Here is a 17,789-nt window from a genome sequence, read left to right on the forward strand (position 1 = left end):
ATATCAAGACTGATCCTCACCCATGAACTCCACTTTCCCTCCCTTTCCCTTAGATTCTTGGACTCTAAAGGAATTTATCATAAAACATAGAAGCAGAAAAAAGGCCATTTAGCCCATCGAGTCTGCTCCGCCATTCAATCATGGCTGATAAGTTTCTCAACCCCATTCTCCCCGTAACCTTTGATCCCCTTACCAATCAAGAACCTATCTATCTCGGTCTTAAATACACTCAATGACCTGGCCTCCACAGCCTTCTGTGGCAATGAATTCCATAGATTCACCACTCTCTGGCTAAAGAGCTTTCTCCTCATCTCTGTTCTAAAAGGTCTTCCCTTTACTCTGAGGCTGTGCCCTCAGGTCCTTGTCTCTCCTACTAATGGAAACATCTTCCCCACATCCACTCTATCCAGGCCTTTCAGTATTCTGTAAGTTTCAATCAGATCCCCCCTCATTGGTAGCATTCCTGTCTCTTGACTCACAATATTGAACGATTAGGGTGGCATTCCAGTGCAATACTAAGGGAGTGTTTTGGATGAGATGTTAAACATAATATGCTTTCTTTGGTGGATGTAAAAGATCCCAAAACAGTGGTTTTATCACCAGTGCCCTAGTCAGTATTTATTCCACAATCAGCATCACTAAGAACAGTTTACCTGGTCATTTTCGCATTGCTTTTTATGGGAACTTTCTGTGCATTAATTAGCTGCTGCCTTTCCTAGATTACAACAGTGACCAAAAATAGTTTCATTGGCTGTAAAGCACTTTAAGATGTGCGGTGGCCATGTCAAGTGCTGTATTAATGCAAATGCTTGTTTTTCACTTCACCTGCCTGTGTCTTTTTTTTGTCCTCTTCACCTTACTTTCTCATCTAATTTTGTATCATCAGCATTTTGGAAGCATTATACTGGTTCCCTTCATCTAAACTATGAATATAAAATGTAAAAAGCTGAGGCCACAGTACTGATCTTTGAAGCACCCAACCAATGTCAGCCTATCAACCTGAAAATGACCCATTTATTTTTGGTCTGTTTTCTAGCCTTTGACCATTCCTCTAGTCTAGCTCATATATTATCCTGAACCCATGAGCCCTTGTTTTCTGGAAAGCCTTTGGTATGGCACCTTATCGAGTACCTGTTTTGAAATCCAGATTTACTACACTCACTGGTTCCTTTTTATTTACCATGCGAGATAGATGCTCAAAATAATTATAACAAGATTTGTCAAACATTCTTTCCCTTTCATAAAACCATGCTGTCTCTGTCTAATCATATTATGATATTCTAAGTGCTCTGTTATCACTTCCTTAATAATAGATTCAAAGCATTTTCTTGACCACTAATGTCAAGCTAACTAACTGTGGTTTCCTGTTTGTGCTCTCCTCTCCCTTTTAGTTTCATAACCTACACAAAAGTACCAAAGCAGCTAGTCAATCAGTTCCACCAGTGTGTTTCTATCCTGGCTATTAACCATGTCTACTATCGTAAGCTATTGCAGCTTGCTTTATTCTCAGGTAAATGATGTGCAGTTTAGGTTGGTATACTGCATTTCTGGCACACTAGTTCAGTCGATGCTACTTGGGATGACGTGCTTTTATATAGGATGGTCTCATTGTATGATTTTTAAATGATTAACTGACAGCTCAAAATGGATGAATTATTGGAGACACATCCCCCACCCCCCCCGGGTAAATTATGCATACACAAAAAAATACATTTTCTGGTTGTTTGAAATTCTAGCCTGACTTACTCAACTTTATGGAGGCAAACATCCATGACCAGATTTTTCAGCACTCTGATTTAAAGTTAGCATCACTGAAATCAGAGAGGCAATGGATGGACATTTCCAGTAAATTGTTGTTACTACGTATGGAAGGATGTGAGTGTATTTTTTTTATTTCTTCCCTCAGACATTCCACAGAGCATGCACTTCCAGCCTATACTGAAAGGTCATTGGCAAAATAAATCACTGGACAAGAACAAAGCCTCCAAAAAGCTCTCATTAAAACATAAAGGCTTGTTAACGGCCAGCCTGTCAGATCCATCCCGCAGAGCACGACAAAAACTTGCCAACTCCATAATCAGCTCAGACAGTAAGTATCAAGGTCAATGCCTTGTGTTTGACTGCTTCAGGCGTTCCTTTTTGCATTGTTGCCCATCTCTCTATGACTGAGCTCAGAAGGCAGTTAAGAGACAACTATGTTTTGCGTGTCTGTTGTCACATATAAACCAGACCAGGTATAGATTGCAGATTTCCTTTCCTCGAGGATATTAGGGAACAAGATGGTTTTTATGATAATCTGCTGGTTTCGTGATCACATTTACTGATGTTGGCTTTCTTTGTTCCAGATGTATTTAACTGAATTTCAATTCCATGGTGAGATTTGAACTTGTATCTCAGGATTACCAGCCCAACAACAACAGCCTCAATCTACCATACCCCCTATTTATTACTTGTTTAAGAAATGCAACAATGGTAGATTATGGTAACAAACCAATCGCCTCTTATCTAAACAAGAAGCTTATAGAGCTTCCTTGCAGCTCCAATGTATGGAAGCTAAGTTCTCCAATACTGAGGTTTTGCAGCGAGCTGCATCCATTAACAGTTGATCCCTTTGCTATTCAGGAAATTTTAATCTAATTTGGCAGGAGGTTGCAAGTTTGGAGGCAGCATTAAAGAGGAAAAATTAAGTACGCAAGGAATTGGGAAGACAGTGTGAGAGTAAGAAATAGTAATGTATTAGATACAACCAGAGCGAGAGGGAATACAATAAGTTCTAAATTGAGTTTACAGTGCACGTATGTGAATGCATGGAGTATAGCAAGTAAAGTTGGTGAGCTGTGGATGCAGACAGCTATGTGGGAATGTAATATTATAATGTAATAACAGAGACCTGGCTCAAAAAAAGGCAGTACTCTGTATTAAATATTCCTGGATACAGGTGTTCAGGAAAGATAGGGAAGGACTGAAAGGAGGAGGGGTGGCAGTATTGATGAAGGAGATACAGTGCTGGGGATAAGATGTCCTGGAGTGGTCAAGGACAGAATCTGGTTGATGAGAGGGAAGAAACAACAGAAGCACCGTAACACCACTGGATGTATTCTTTAGGCCACCAACCAGTGGGGAAAGATCTAGAGGGGAAGAAAATTGCGAGGAAATTAGAGAGAGGTGCAAAAACTTGTTAAAGAGGAGATATTAGAAAGGCTGGCTGTACTTAAAGGTGATAAATCAGCAGAGCCATGTGCATCCAGGGATAATTAAGGAAATAACTGCTTTGTAAAGTTCCAACTATTTACCTTGTTCTTTTGTATTGCACTAAAAGTTTTTCTGGTTTGGAGTTGACGTTTTGAAGCTGGGATGTTGCTAGTGTGACTGAAGTACGGACTAGCCAAGTTATTTGAGCCTGGAATCAATGAGAAAAGGCTGCCTCAATACCTGGTTCTTGTTTGTAACAAGTGATTTAACAAAAGGATCAGGACGTGAATGCAAGTATTGAAACTGTTGCAAGTAAATGCACATTGAATCATCAAGTGTTTGTGCTTCATTGCAGAGTATGCTCACAATAAGAATCGTACAGAGAAGCCATTTAAACAGCACTTAGATGATTTACTGTCTGTGTCTAAGCTGGAGAGTACTCCAATGCAGGAAAAATTCCTGAACAAAAAGAGGCAGCGAGAACTGTCAGCAGAGCTAACAGAGGGTAAGTTCTGCATCAGTTCTAAGTCATTTAGAAGGGAGGAGAAACACGTGAAGGTATTAAGTTATAACTTAGTTTATGTATACCATGTTTAAAGTGATTTTAGCCACTGCTTTTATGGAAGTAGCCACTGGGGATCTGCACAGGGGTTCCACAATATCCAATATGGTTGCATCCTTACAAGAAGTAACCTTGAACTGCTTGCTGTAGCAGGGACTCCGCCATTTCCAACAAGGGCCTGTTCTTTCCACTCAGCTGGATTTGCACTCCTTATACTCCTCTAAGGACTCTGTTGTATTGAGCCCTCGGTATCTGCCATAAGCTTCTCTTTTTTTCTTAATCCTAACCTTTATGTCCCTTGGCTTCCAGGGTTCTCCGGAATGGGAACATATTTCCTCCTTGAATGCCCTGCATTGCTCTGACATAGTTTTATCTGCAAATAGCTGCTCCCAGTCCACTTGGCAAAATCGTATCACATCTTAGTAAAATTAGTGTTTCGCCAGTTTAGAACTTTATCCTTTTCCATAATTATCCTAAATCTAACTGAGTTATGGTCACTATCGCCAAAATGCTCCCCTACTGATAAGCCTTCCACCTGCTCGGGCTCATTTCAGAGTATTAGGTCCAGAACTGCCCCTCCCTTGTTGGGCTTTCTACGTACTGGCTAAAAAAGTTCTCCTGGATGCAAATTGATTTTGCTCCCTCCTTACCTTGCATACTAAAACTATCCCAGTTAATATTTGGATAGTTAAAATCCTGTACTATTACTGCCCTATTATTCTTGCACTTCTGTGAAATTTGATTACATATCTGACCCTCTATCTCTCCCTGACTGTTTGGGGCCCTATAGTACACACCCAACAGTGTGTTTGCCCCTTTTGTGTTTTTTACTTCTACCCATATGGCTTCATTTGATGATCCTTCCAAGATAACATCTCTCCTCACTGCTATAATTGATTCCTTGATCAATGTTGCAACCCCCTCCCCACCCACTTCTATCCTCCTCTATCTCATCTGAATACCATGTAACCAGGAATGTTGAGCTGCCAACCCTGCTCTTTTAGCCAAGTCTCGGTCATAGCTATGATATCACACTCCCACGTGCCTACCTGTGCCCTCAGCTCGTCTGTCTTATTCCTCAGGCTCCTTGCATTAAAATGTATTCCATTTAGCCTTGCTAAACTCACTTCTTTCTTATCTAGCCTATGTTTCTTCTGCCTTCCAGACTCTCACACAAGCATTTTAACTTCTAATTCCATCTCAGTTTCTCTCCCTCCTGAACTACTTTTCAGGATCTCATCCCCCTGCCAATTTTGTTTAAATCTGCCCCAACAGCATTGGCAGATGGGGAAGGAATGATGGGGAAGGTTTTTTTTTCCCTGTGTTCAATATAAATTTCAAGTGGTATGTTTGGACCTCCAACCAAATTACTGAGATATACGTGGAGATTCTGGTCACTCGGCAGGAACACTTTGTTGGGACATGGGTTACTGATCAAATTCAAGTACAGTTGGGTGCACGTTAGGCTGAAGTATAGGAACGTCCAAATATGTGCAGGTATACGGCTAGAATTTAACCACCTAAAACCAGTCTATATTCTATATTCCAGCACTGATGTGCTTAGTAGTGCTTGTCCAGCCAGTAAACTCTGAAGGCAAATGCATTTTTAGCTCATTATTTGTGGCATCATAAGTGCATGCTGTTGAGCCTCAGAACCACATGTAAAGTTTAACTATTCCCATTAAATAGATATCCACCAAAAAGGACATGATACAATCAAGTCTAAGAGTAGGGAATTGGCAGAAAGATAACTTTACTTGGAGTCAGAAATTAGCAAGCAAAGCAGTAATTGAACAATTGGAGGCCTTCAAAAAAATTAAAGATTTACATGAATAGGAAAGGAAGGGCATACACACCGGGGTAACTAAAGACATAGCAGATAAAATGAAGTTGAAAAAGAGGGTTTTGATAACTGTAATGTTCATAGAGAACCAAGCTGAATATAGAGAGTAGAGGAAATCTAATAAAAGGTAATTAGATGACCTTTGAGAGAGCATGAAATAGATTAGCACACGCTTCCCGAACCTTGCTGTGACCCTGGAGTGAAAATTGATAGAAGGGGCAAGAATTGTTGAGCATGATTGGGGTTCAAACAGCAGGGATACATGCTAAAAAAGGACTGAGGCACCTACCATGTTGCAGGCTCTATTGGTGTCAGTGATCGGGCCTCAGAGCTCATCGGATTAGGCCATGCCCAAAGGCCAAAAAAAATGTGCATGTATAAAGGGGCCTCACTGCCAATCAGGACTGTTAAATCTGAGTCTCCACTTCACAGTTGCAATTGATTCCCTGGAGTTCACAACCCCAGTTGCTCATCCCGCAATCCAACTGGGCAACACTGGATTAGCATTTAACAACCCAAACCTTTTACAAAAGCACGGAGCCTATGTTCTATGTTCTTATAAGATCATAAGAAATAGTGGCAGGAGCAACCCACTTAGCCCCTCAAACCGCCTCTGCCAATCGATAAGATTGATTGATTGATTGTGGCCTTCTCTACACTTTCCTGTCTTCCCCACACACCCCTCCCCCCACCCCCCAATAGCCCTTGACTCCTTTGTCAATCAAAAATCTGTCTAACTCAGCTGTGAGTATAAATTCAATGACCCAGCTTCCACTGTTCTCTGGGGAAGAGAATTTCAAAGTCTAACCACCCTCTGAGAGAGAAATTCCTCTTCATCTCCATCTGAAATGGAAGACCCCTGATTTTTAAGCTGTTCCCCCTTGTTTTCGACTCCCCCGAGGGGAAAAGACCATCCCAGCATCCACTCTGTTAAACCCCCTCAGAACCTTACATTTCACTCAAGTCACCTCTCATTCTCCTTAACTTCACTGGGAATAGGCCTCACCTTTCTTTATAAGACACCAGAAATCAGCCCAGTGAACCTTCTCTGAACTGCTCACAGTTTGATTATATCCTTAAGTAAGGAGATCAAAACTGTGCACATTAATCCAGATGCAATATCACTAACAGTATGGTCTCCCTTCCTAACAGCACTGTAGGTGTTCCTACAATGCATGGTCTGCAAAGATTCAAGAAAGCAGCTCACCATCACCTTCCCAAGGGCAATTAGAGATGGGCAATAAATGCTGGCCTTGCCAGCGACACCCACATCCCATGAATGAATAAAAAGAACCTAAGGCCCTGTACAGCAGTCACAACATTTTGCTATTTTCATGCTCAATTCCCCTTGTGATAAATGCATTCCATTTGCCTTCCCAATCACTTGCTGTATCTGCATGCTGACTTTTTGTGATTCGAGTACCAGGTCGCCAAGATCCCTCCGTACAACTGATTTCAGCAGCCCCTCTCCATTTAAATAATATGCTGCTTTTCTATTCGTCCTGTCCAAATGGATAAGCTCACATTTTCCTACATAATACTCCATCCGTCAAATTTCTGCCTCGCTTAACCTGTTTATACCCCTTTGCACACTCTTTGTATCCTCTTCTCAATTTGCTTTCTTACCTATCTTTGTGTCATCAGCAAATTTTGCTATCATACACTCGGTCCCTTCATCCAAGTCATTGATGTAGGCATTGAACATTTTAGACCCCAGCACTGATCCCTGTGGCACACCACTCATTGCATCTTGCCAACCAGAAAATGACCCATTTATGCCAAGTGTTTCCTGTTAGCTTGCCAATCTTCTATCCATACAAATATGGTATCCTCTACATCATCAGCTTTTATTTTCCACAGTAATCATTGATGTGGCATCTTATCAAATGCCTTCTAGAAATCTTAAGCACAGTCCATCTACCAGTTCTCCTTTACCACAGCACATGTTACTTCTTCAAAGTTCCATGATTGCTCTTTCACAAAACCATGTTGACTCTGCCTGATTACCTTGAGTTTATCTAAGTGCCCGACTATAACATCTTTACTCATAGCTTCTAACATTTTCCCTTTGCAGATGTTAAGCTAACTGGACTGTAGTTTCCTGCTTCCTCACTTTTTGAATAAGGAGTTACATTCGTTAATTTCCAATTGAATAGAACCTTCCCCAAATCTAAGGAATTTTGGAAAATTAAAACCAATGTAGCAACTATCTCACTAGCGAATTCTTTTAAGACCCTAAGATGAAGCCCTTTCACTTTGATAACTCTTCTTTAAATATCTATAGAAACTCTTGCTATCTGTCTTGATTTTCTAGCTAAGTTTCTCTCATGCTCTCATTTTTCCTTTCTCATTTATCATTTAGTTATTCTTTGCTTCTTTTCATATTCTGATCAATCTTTTGACCTGACCAGAATTTTGCGCAGTTATATGCTTTTTCTTTAAGTTTGATACCATCTTTAACTTTTTTTAGTTAACCACGGATTGTGGGTCCTTGTCTTGGAATTTTTCTGTCATTGAAATGTATCTATTCTGTATATTCTGAAATATCCCCTTAAATGTCTGCCACTGCATCTCTCTCGACCTTTCCCTTAATCTCATTTGTCAGTTCACTTTAGCTAGCTCTGCTTTAATGCCTTCATAATTTCCCTTTTTTAAATTTAAAGTACTAGCCTTGGACCCACTCTTCTCTCCCTCAATTTAAATGTAAAATTCAATCATATTATGATCGCTGCTACCTAGGGGTGTCTTCACTATGAGATCATTAATTAATCTTATCTTGTTGCACAACACTAGGTCTAGTATAACCAACTGTCTGGTGACACCAGAATATGCTGTTCTAAAAAAACTACCCAGAAGACATTCTATGAATTCCTCATCTAAGCTACCTTTGCCCATCTGATTTTTTTCCAGTCTATATGTAGATTAAAATCTCCATGATTATTGCTGTACCTTTCTGACAAGCTCCCATTATTCCTTCCTTTATACCTCGTCCTACCATGTGGTTACTGTTCGGCGGCCTGTACACCACTCCCACAAGTGGGAACACTGGTCCAGCATGGTTCAGGTGTAGACTGTCCCAGTAGTACAGCCCCCACTTTACCAGCATTGGTGCCAGTGGCCCACGAACCGGAACCCAGTGGCCCCACACCAATATTTGAGCCGTGCATTCATCTCTCTAATTTTATTTACCTTGTACTAATTTGCACGTGGCTCAGATAATAATCCAGAGGTTATTAGCTTTGAGGTTCTGCTTTTTAATTTATTGCCTAGCTGCTCATTATCTCTATGCAGAATCTCTTTCCTTGTTCTACTTATGCCATTGGACAACATGGACCATGATAACTGGGTCCTCCCCCTCCCACGGCAAGTTCCTCTCCAGCCATGAGCAGACACCCTGAACCCTAGCACCAGGCAGACAGCACAGGCTTCTGGATTCTCACTCTTGGTTGCAGAGAAGAATGTCTTATCCCCCTGACTATACTGTCCCCTACTACCACTGCATTCCTTTTTGCTCCTCCTGCTTGAACTGCTTCTGTACCATGGTGCCATGGGCAGCCTGCTCATCCACCATGTAGATCTCGCTTTTGTCCATACAAGTAGCAAGCACCTCAAACCTATATGACAGTTGCAAAGTCTGATGCTTCTCCACTACTGTCTGCTCAATCCTTTTACCTGCCTTGTTCACGGTCACACCTGTCTGTCCATCACCATTGACCAGAATAGATGACCCTATTTTAAGAGGTGTGACCATCTTCTGGCACAAAGCATCCAGGTATTTCTCACCTCCCTGATGGTGCACAGGGTATATAGTTTGGCTTCCAGGTCAATCATCATGATCAGGAATTCCTCTAGCTGCTAATAATTTCTGCAGGCGTGTTTGTCCTGATTGGCATTGGCGTACAGGCGCACCCACATTTCACAGCCACAACGCAGCACCTGTCATGCCATTGTTGTTTATGTTAGTTAATTTATTAAGTTATTTAGTTAATTTAATTACTTCCTTAATTAACTTAGAAATATTATTATGTATACTACAGCTTTCTATACTTTTTAAATACTAGTACCACCTTCAATTAAGAGTGATAGGTTTCTTAATTCCCAATTAGCTTACCAGTTACTCACCAACCAGCTCCTTCCACTGCATGGAAGTAAGAAAAAAGTAGGGGAAAAATGGCGTGCTGTGACCTGGAATGCATTGTCTGAAAGAGTGTTAGGAGCAGAGTCAATAATGATTTTCAAAAAGAGACTTGGTTAAGTACTAGAAGAGAAAATATTTTCAGGACAATGGAAAAAGCAGAGGAATGGGATTAATTGGATAACTCTAACCAAGAGTTGGCACACAACAGTGGCCCAAATGACACCCTTTTGTGCTGTATCGTTCTGTGAGGCAACAGCACTTAATAGCTCTTTTCTAAAATTGCAGGCCACAAAAGGCAGATGGAAAAGTAACTGCAAGTAAGGCATATAACAAATGGGTCTGAGTTTGCAGGTCTTCGTGTGCTGGATTAGTGAAGATGGGCATAGTTCGACCACTGCTACCTTATTGCATTGGTGTGCCAGTGATCGGCTCTGTTAATGGCCACATTGACTGTCTTGTATCTATGTTTGAGAAGACATTGCCCTAGAATCTGTTAATAGGTGTTAGTAAATTGTTTCATGAATGTTAATCAAGCTTTGAAATAACAGCAGCATTTGCACTTAAACGTGCCAAATTGTTCAGAATTTTTGTTTTTAATTCTTGCAGCCAGACAGGCTCTGTCAGATATGGGGAGTTCATACAGTTCTACAATTAGCTCTCATAGCTCAGCTCACAGCCCATTGCTGCGACAGCTGTCCACCTCATCGGAAAGCTCTGCACAGAATACAACCAACACACAGAGCCTGGCGTCCACACTGGTAAGGAGGATACTTTATACAGGATAAGTGAAAAATTGCAAGGCAAGGAATTGAACAGTGTAAAGAAAGTGTGTAGATAATTAGTTCATATAACTGAGCAAATTCAGACACCAGGTATCGTTTGATGAAGCTTTGTGCTGAAAGTTTGGAGTGGCAGTACCAGAAACAAAGCACTTCCCACTTAAACAATGGATGTGTTTTGGTGATCATTTTATTTCTCAGATACTTCATGTTCATCGTATCACTGTTTTATCTGGAATTATTATAAGGTGCAAGAACATTATGCCAATCCACAGTGCCACTGTAATTACCAGTTAAAATTCCTATTTGTTTTTTCTAACCTGTTAGAATCTCAATTTAATCTTCTGCGCTAAATCAGTTGCCTCTTTACCAAAGCTAGAACAACTGAAAGCAGTCTGTCCATTCAATTTACAATATACTCTTTTCTTGCATGGATTTGCTCCTCCTTGAAGATGCTGACTCTTGGAGTGTACATTATCATGACCTGCAACAGCTTGTGCAAACTTGTTCTGAGTTTGAGGATTGTCATACTTCTTCATCCAGGGGCTATGCTCAGTCCTGTCCCTAAATGCCCCACACATGCAGACACACATTTCAGAAATCACTGAATCGATGTCACACAGGAGCCATTGCTGATTTTTGCTTTCCCTCTGCCTTTCTAGCCCAGGTTGTTGAAATCAACTTAGCTAGTCAGCAGCTGTGCCGGCTAACTTAACACACCAGGAGTTGAATGGGTCATGTGTTCACCGTCTTACCCCACTGAGATCTTGGGGAGGAACCCCTGCCTTTATTAATCTGCACATTGGCGTAAATTACAAAACTATAAATGTGATCTTGGTGTTAAAAAGATGGTTATGGTTGTGGTTGTTGGAGGCCAACTACTTTAGCCCCAGTACATGCTGTAGGAGTTCCTCAGCAATGTCTTAGACCCAATCATCTTCAGCTGCTTCATTAATGTTCTTCCCTCTGGTATGAAGTCAGAAGTGAGCTGTTAGCTGATGATTGCACAGTGTTTAGTTCCATTTGCAATTTTCAGATAATGAAGCAGTTTGTGCCTGCGTGCAAGAAGACCTGGACAACATCCAGGCTTGGGCTGTTAAATGTCAATTAATATTAACACCACTCAAATGCCAGGCAGTGACCATCTCCAACCAGAGAGCTACTCCTTGACGTTCAGTAACTTTCCCATCATCAGTTTCCCTGACAATGACCATCCTGGAGGTCACCTTTGACCAGAAATTTAACTGGATCAACCACATAGATACTGTGGTTACAAGAGAAGGTCAGAGGCTGGATATTTGTGGCAAGTGACTTATCTCGTGATGCCTCAAAGCCTTTTCACCATCTAAAAGGCACAAGGCAAATATGTGATGGCACACTGTGCACTTGTATGGATGATTGTAGTTCCAAGAACACCCAAGAAGCTCAACACCATCCAGGGCAAAGCAGCCCCCTAAACTGGCAGTCCATTCACCACCTTAAACGTTCACCCCCTCCACCGCTGGAATACTGCAGCTGCAGTGTGAGCCATCTACAAGATCTACTTCATCAACTCCCAAACCTGCAAACTTCAAGTGTGACAGTTGCATGAGAGCACCATCACTTTCCATATTCTTGTCAAAATAAGATATGATCCTGACTTGGACCTATTCCTTCATCATTGCTGGGTCAAAATCCTGGAGCTCCTTAGCTCACAGTGCTGGGAGCCCCCTCACACACAGACTGCAGCAGTTCAAGAAAGCAGCTCACCATCACCTCAGCAGTAATTAGGATGGGCAATAAATGCCAACCATGCCAACAATACCCAATTTCAAAAAGTGGAATAAAGAATATTCCTAAGTCATGGGACCTGGGTTCAGCTTCAAGTATGAGCTTGTGCAGCCAGCAGGCTGAGAGGAGAGTCCTTATGAATAGGGTTTTGGGTTTTGTCAGTCCAGTTTTTACTGGTCTCCGAGATCACAAGGATGCTGTTGTGGGGAATTTTGGATACAATTTTCTGTGCTAATTGTCCTTCTAATTTCAAGGTGCTGGTGCTTAATGGGACATTAGTTCTTGCTTCTAATACTTGGCAAAATAGCAGTGGTATTGCTGTCCAGATACTTGCAGTGAAGTGAAAGGAGCTTTACCATGTGTATATATAATTTGGCAGTACTTGTGCTGATGTGGAGGAAGCCAAGAATAAAAGTGGGAAACAATTACTATTACCCCCACTACTAACAAACCCCATCTTGGTAAAGCACAGAAGTTGGCCTTCCCTCTTTCCTGCAGTCTTCCTTCAGAAAAATAAACTCAAATTTAAAATCTTGGTGAAACCTTGTTCTGGAAGGTAATGTGCTGTTGAATACCTGCATAGCCCAAGGCACCTTTGGTATATTGCAATTGTTTTGAATTTCTTTCCTTAAAACAGCAGGCAGCCAGGAGGAGAAGGGGAGAAAGTTCCTTTGACATTAACAATATTGTGATCCCGATGTCTGTTGCTGCAACCACTCGTGTGGAGAAGCTCCAATATAAGGAGATCCTGACACCAAGGTATGTATTCAGGGTTTGTTCAAAGTCCTCAGATAACATAAATCTGATTAGCAGGTCGAGATTTATGATCGTGGTGTGATGGAGACCTTAGTTTCTTCAAATGTAAATGGTGCACAGGAAAACTGTCCTTTATGGACACTTTTTTAGGTATTATAATGTCTGCAATTCTCCAGAAAATTTTGATTTCAACAAGTTAAAAGTTTGTTCTGCTGTGTAATATTGCATGCTCAGTGTGATGTACTGCCATTCCAAGGATCAGTGAGTGTGTCCTGTAATGCATTGAACAAATGTTAGCTGTACCAGCAAGTAGATGTTGATTGTCAGTAGCCTTAATGTAGCTGTTGTACTTGGGGTAGGGGTGTGATATATGTTGGTAATGGGTTGTTAACAGTAATATTCAGTACTAGTTGATCATTCTGATGCTGACTGAGAGCCTTGGGCACTTTGCAATTCCAAGGATCAGCCAAATTCTTGTCAGGATAACCTTTTTCCTCTCCCCTGTCTAGTTGGCGTGTCGTGGATGTAAAGCCTGATTCAGCAAATCACAGACTCAATGAAGAGGACCATGAAGAGGTAGTGCTTTGCAACTATAATACAAATAAACCTTTGTAGAGTTCATTCAATTTGAACAGAAAATTTGTAACAATGTAAAAATGTTACATCTGTTTTAGATGGAGGATTTTTCTGATGCAGTGTTTGCATCTCGGCATGCAAAGTACGAGGAGTTTGAGCGTTTGAGGTGGACAACGTGGACAGCCTCTCCAGTCAGTGCGCAGAGACGCGGAAGCAGGTATTGATCTGGCAAAGCTGCAGCATTATGCTTTGCTTGTACTAATGATCTTTTGGGTTGCCTTAGCTAAGCCTGGAGCTGTCAGCTTGTTTCCCACAGTGCTGCTGTGTAACACGCTTCAAGAAGATTATCTGTGGATCAGCAGAGGACATTAGTAGGTAACGTAGCCTGTCTCCTCCCCACCCCACCATGCAGGATTCTGGACTCTTATGTGGCTTCCGATGTGAGATTAGGAAGTTCCTTCTTGAAGTATTCTGCATGTAGGCCCAGGTCCCCACTCCATGCTTCAGTGTAAATTTGGAGGGGAAGAAAAGATATGTAACAATTATATGAAATAAGTAAAAGACAAAGGATATTGATGGGACAATTTAACTGCCTCCAAAGAAACTGACAAGAAGAGGTAGCAAAAGAAGTACAGGGCATATAGAGTTTTTCCAAAGTCTGCAGGACTCATTTCTTACCTAGTATGTTAAAAGCACAACTAGAAAGAGAGCACTGCTGGATCTCGTAATAGGAAGTAAACAAGAACAGAAAAGAGGAGAGTAGAGGGAAACATTTAGGCAATAGTGATCATAACATATCAGGGATTATGTTAAAGTTTAAGAAGGATACAAAGGAAGGCGAAAACAAGAGCAATAAATTGGCTTTTACCAAGCTAAAAAGAAACAAGAGGAAATGAACTGGAAACATTTAATTGACAAAGCTGGAGAACAGTGGGAAACGTTTAAAACATTGATTGTGAGTGTCCGGGAGAAATATATCCTACCAAAAAGAACAAGTAGCTGGTAATAACAAACTGCCAGCTGTACCTGCTATGTAGTCCTTTGCCTCATTGTGCTCGGCTCAGCTCTGCACTCCAATCAGCTGCTGTTACCTTCATCAACATTCAATGCTGAACAAGGTCAATTTTTTTTTTATGCCCAAGGACTCTCGAGATTTTTCTTGAGCGCTACTTGTTGATTTTTGGGAGCTACCCTTTTCACTTTTGCAGACTGGTGAGGTTACGATTTCATTGCATATGCACAAAGTTGGAAGATTTTAACCAGGCAATTACTGTCCTCTTCACTGCATTAGACACAAAAAGATTCCTCAGAAAAATCAACAAACGTTTTTCAGAGTGCTAGTGAACCCACTGCTGGAAAAGGCTCTTGTTCAGCCATTAATTACAAAGTATTGCACCATGACCAAACAAATAGATAAAGTGATTAAGCATAATTTTGGAAAGTTAAAAGGGGATGTCAATTCACTGAGCCAATAAAACAATACACCAGCTTTTAAAAAGGGCCAAAAACCTAAAAGGTTTTTTAGTCAGCAGCAGTATGAGGATGTAAGCTACTCCCCTTCCTACCTTCTTTCCCCACTCACTCAGCAAATCCACTTCCTAACCCTCGGTGCCTGGCTCCCACCCTCGCACTTTCTTGCCCCCAGCCCCACTTGCTCAGTGTCTCACCGCCACCACTCTGGCTCTCACACTTGGCTCATTTGCTCTTGGCTGGAATGCTGCCACCACTGGGTCACTTGATGCTACTGTTTGTGCTTCTGGGACTGCCAGGAAGTTATGGCTGGCCATGGAGCTGGCCAGCTCAGTACAATCACCAGGAGGCCAGGGATCAGCAACTGGGTGAGGAGGTCGGGGGAGTCTGGCTACCGTTCTCTCCCCTGGTCTGTCTGATAGCAGTGGCTTTGAGTTCAATGTGGGTATCCCCAGGGTGAGGGTGACTGAGTTCCAGTTTACTATGGTCAGGATCTGACCTGTTATTCATCCTGTCTGCATCATGCACTGCCACTCACCTTCCCACTGTTTACTGCTCCTCCAATCGCAGGCTGTTTCTCTCCCGTGTTTGCTGCTGATAGGCTCAACAGCATCACTCTAGTGAACCTATCAGCAGATTAGAGGAGCAGCTTTTCAAAGATGTTGCCCCTGCCATATATGGGGGCAACTTTTCTCTCATTAGTTATCCCCATGATCAAATTTCCCAGGGCTTTTTGGGGGCTTTCAAGGACAAATTAACCCCCCTCCCTGTGTATTTTGAACCCTGATGCTAAATGTTGGTTTGAGAGTGATGCACTCCTGGAGGATTCCTGTCTCTTCCTACCCTCCCAGGTGGCTGTCAACTTGCTGTTCTGAACTTTTATCTGGCTCCAAGTTGATCGTCATCTGGAATCTGTAACCCAGGGAGCACTGAACTACCCACATTCCTGCATTGAATCCAGCTGCCCCCAGGCTCAGATCTGAAGTGCTTTGAAATTCCCACATGGTTCAGGAATTGGAGGCACCACAAGCAGTTATCATGCCATTCTAATTAAAAGCTTAAACTTCTTGGATGCAAGATCATTGTTTATACATTTGTTCTTAACTGGGTCTGAGCTTTGTTACTTCTCACTCAAAGTCAGCTAGCCAAAGACTAAATCATTTACTCAATTTAACCAAGAATTGCTGAGATACTAAACAAAGAATCTAAGTATTAGATATCTAGTTACTTAGAATCCATGGGGCCTGCAGCTCCTTTTTGAGTTCATTGTGGGAAATTGTCCTCCCCTTCCCCACTACGTCCCCACGAGCACTAAGTTCTCAGCTTCCACTCAGATTTCAATTCACCCAGCTCGGTCTCCAAGCACTGTGTCCAGCTCTCCAGAAGTTGTCGCCCAAATTGAACCAATGACAGGTAGGAGGAGGGTTGAGGTAGAGCCCACAACTTTCTGAAACAGACAAGAGTCCTACCAACTGAACCACAGTTGTTGGGCCTATCACAGATGGGGAACGCTTTCTGAACCAAAATTATCATAGTTTCAAAAGGTTTAGGTAAGCTGTGGAGATGGGCCTGGTCCAATATAGAGTAAAAATGCTGAACTTGGAGGAAGATTACTTTTAACTAATTGTGGCAGGATATGGCACAGCTAAATTTAAATCTCAGACTGGCAGGCAGGAATGTAATAAACCAACAGGCAGCCTTTAAAGAAGTGATAGCTCGGGTACTGTGTACAAAAAAGAGGTTTCGAAGCTCACAGTTGTAAGTACTAAGCACTGCTCAATGGGAATATATCCGACTTATGTACCTTGTTCCACAAGAGGGAAAGGGAAGGCAGCCAAAGCTTCCTGAGTGATGAAGAAGTTAGAGTTGGATGAAATAGAAAAAGGGGGTTGCGAATGGCAGATGTCAGCTGCTTAATTTAAGGAAGAATCAGGTTGAAAGCAAGAAGACAATGAAAAAGGAAATAAGGGATTTGAAAAGATTGATAATAGATTAGTGCCTGACATAAAAGGTAATCCAAGGGTCTTGCCTTAATGTATTTAAAGTAAGAGTTTTCAGGACTGGTGGGGCTAAGTAAGCAGCAAAATGGAGATGCATTGGTGAAGGCAGAAGACCCATGGCTGAAGCACTAAATGAGCACTTTGCTTCTGTGTTTAACATGGAAGGACTATGGAGTAGTGGTATTGTCGCTGGGCTAGTAACCCAGAGATCCAGGGTAAAACTTTGAATCTTGCCACAGCAAATGGTGGAATTTGAATTCAATAAAAATCTGGAATTAAAAGTCTAATGATGACCATGAAACCATTGTCGATTGTAGTAAAAACCCATCTGGTTCAATAACGCCCTTGTGACATGACTCCAGACCCACAGCAATGTGGTTGACTCTTAAATAAATGCTGGCCAGCGACGCCCGCATCCTATGAATGAATGACAAAAAGCTATGGTAAATTTACTAGATGAGAGAAAACTGGGCAAAGAGGAGGTAGTGGGAAACATTGTGGTACTTAAATTAGATAAGTCACCCAGTTCGGATCAGATACATTCTAAGACACTTAGGAAAGTAAGGATAGAAGTCAAGGAGACACTGGCCATAATCTTCCAATCCTCCTCAAATGCAAGGATGGTGCCAGAGGACTAGAGGATTACACCCTTGTTCAAAAGAGTGGAGAAGGATAAACCTGACAATTACAGGCCAGTCAACTT

The 17,789-nt window shown here is 41.8% G+C and overlaps 1 protein-coding gene across 3 annotated transcripts in view; it reads left to right on the top strand.

Moving 5' to 3' along the window:
• Window positions 1-17,789, top strand: part of kansl1b (KAT8 regulatory NSL complex subunit 1b) — a 269,307-nt gene that overhangs the window by 240,872 nt on the left and 10,646 nt on the right. For all 3 annotated transcript variants that reach the window (XM_041217527.1, XM_041217529.1, XM_041217530.1), the window contains 6 exons: window positions 1,907-2,089; window positions 3,548-3,697; window positions 10,342-10,493; window positions 12,922-13,043; window positions 13,550-13,616; window positions 13,715-13,833. In XM_041217527.1, the coding sequence (XP_041073461.1) occupies window positions 1,907-2,089; window positions 3,548-3,697; window positions 10,342-10,493; window positions 12,922-13,043; window positions 13,550-13,616; window positions 13,715-13,833 (793 nt within the window). The remainder of the gene's footprint in view (window positions 1-1,906; window positions 2,090-3,547; window positions 3,698-10,341; window positions 10,494-12,921; window positions 13,044-13,549; window positions 13,617-13,714; window positions 13,834-17,789) is intronic.

The sequence above is a fragment of the Carcharodon carcharias genome, chromosome 23 (genome assembly GCF_017639515.1).
Source record: "Carcharodon carcharias isolate sCarCar2 chromosome 23, sCarCar2.pri, whole genome shotgun sequence".
Taxonomy (NCBI): domain Eukaryota; kingdom Metazoa; phylum Chordata; class Chondrichthyes; order Lamniformes; family Lamnidae; genus Carcharodon; species Carcharodon carcharias.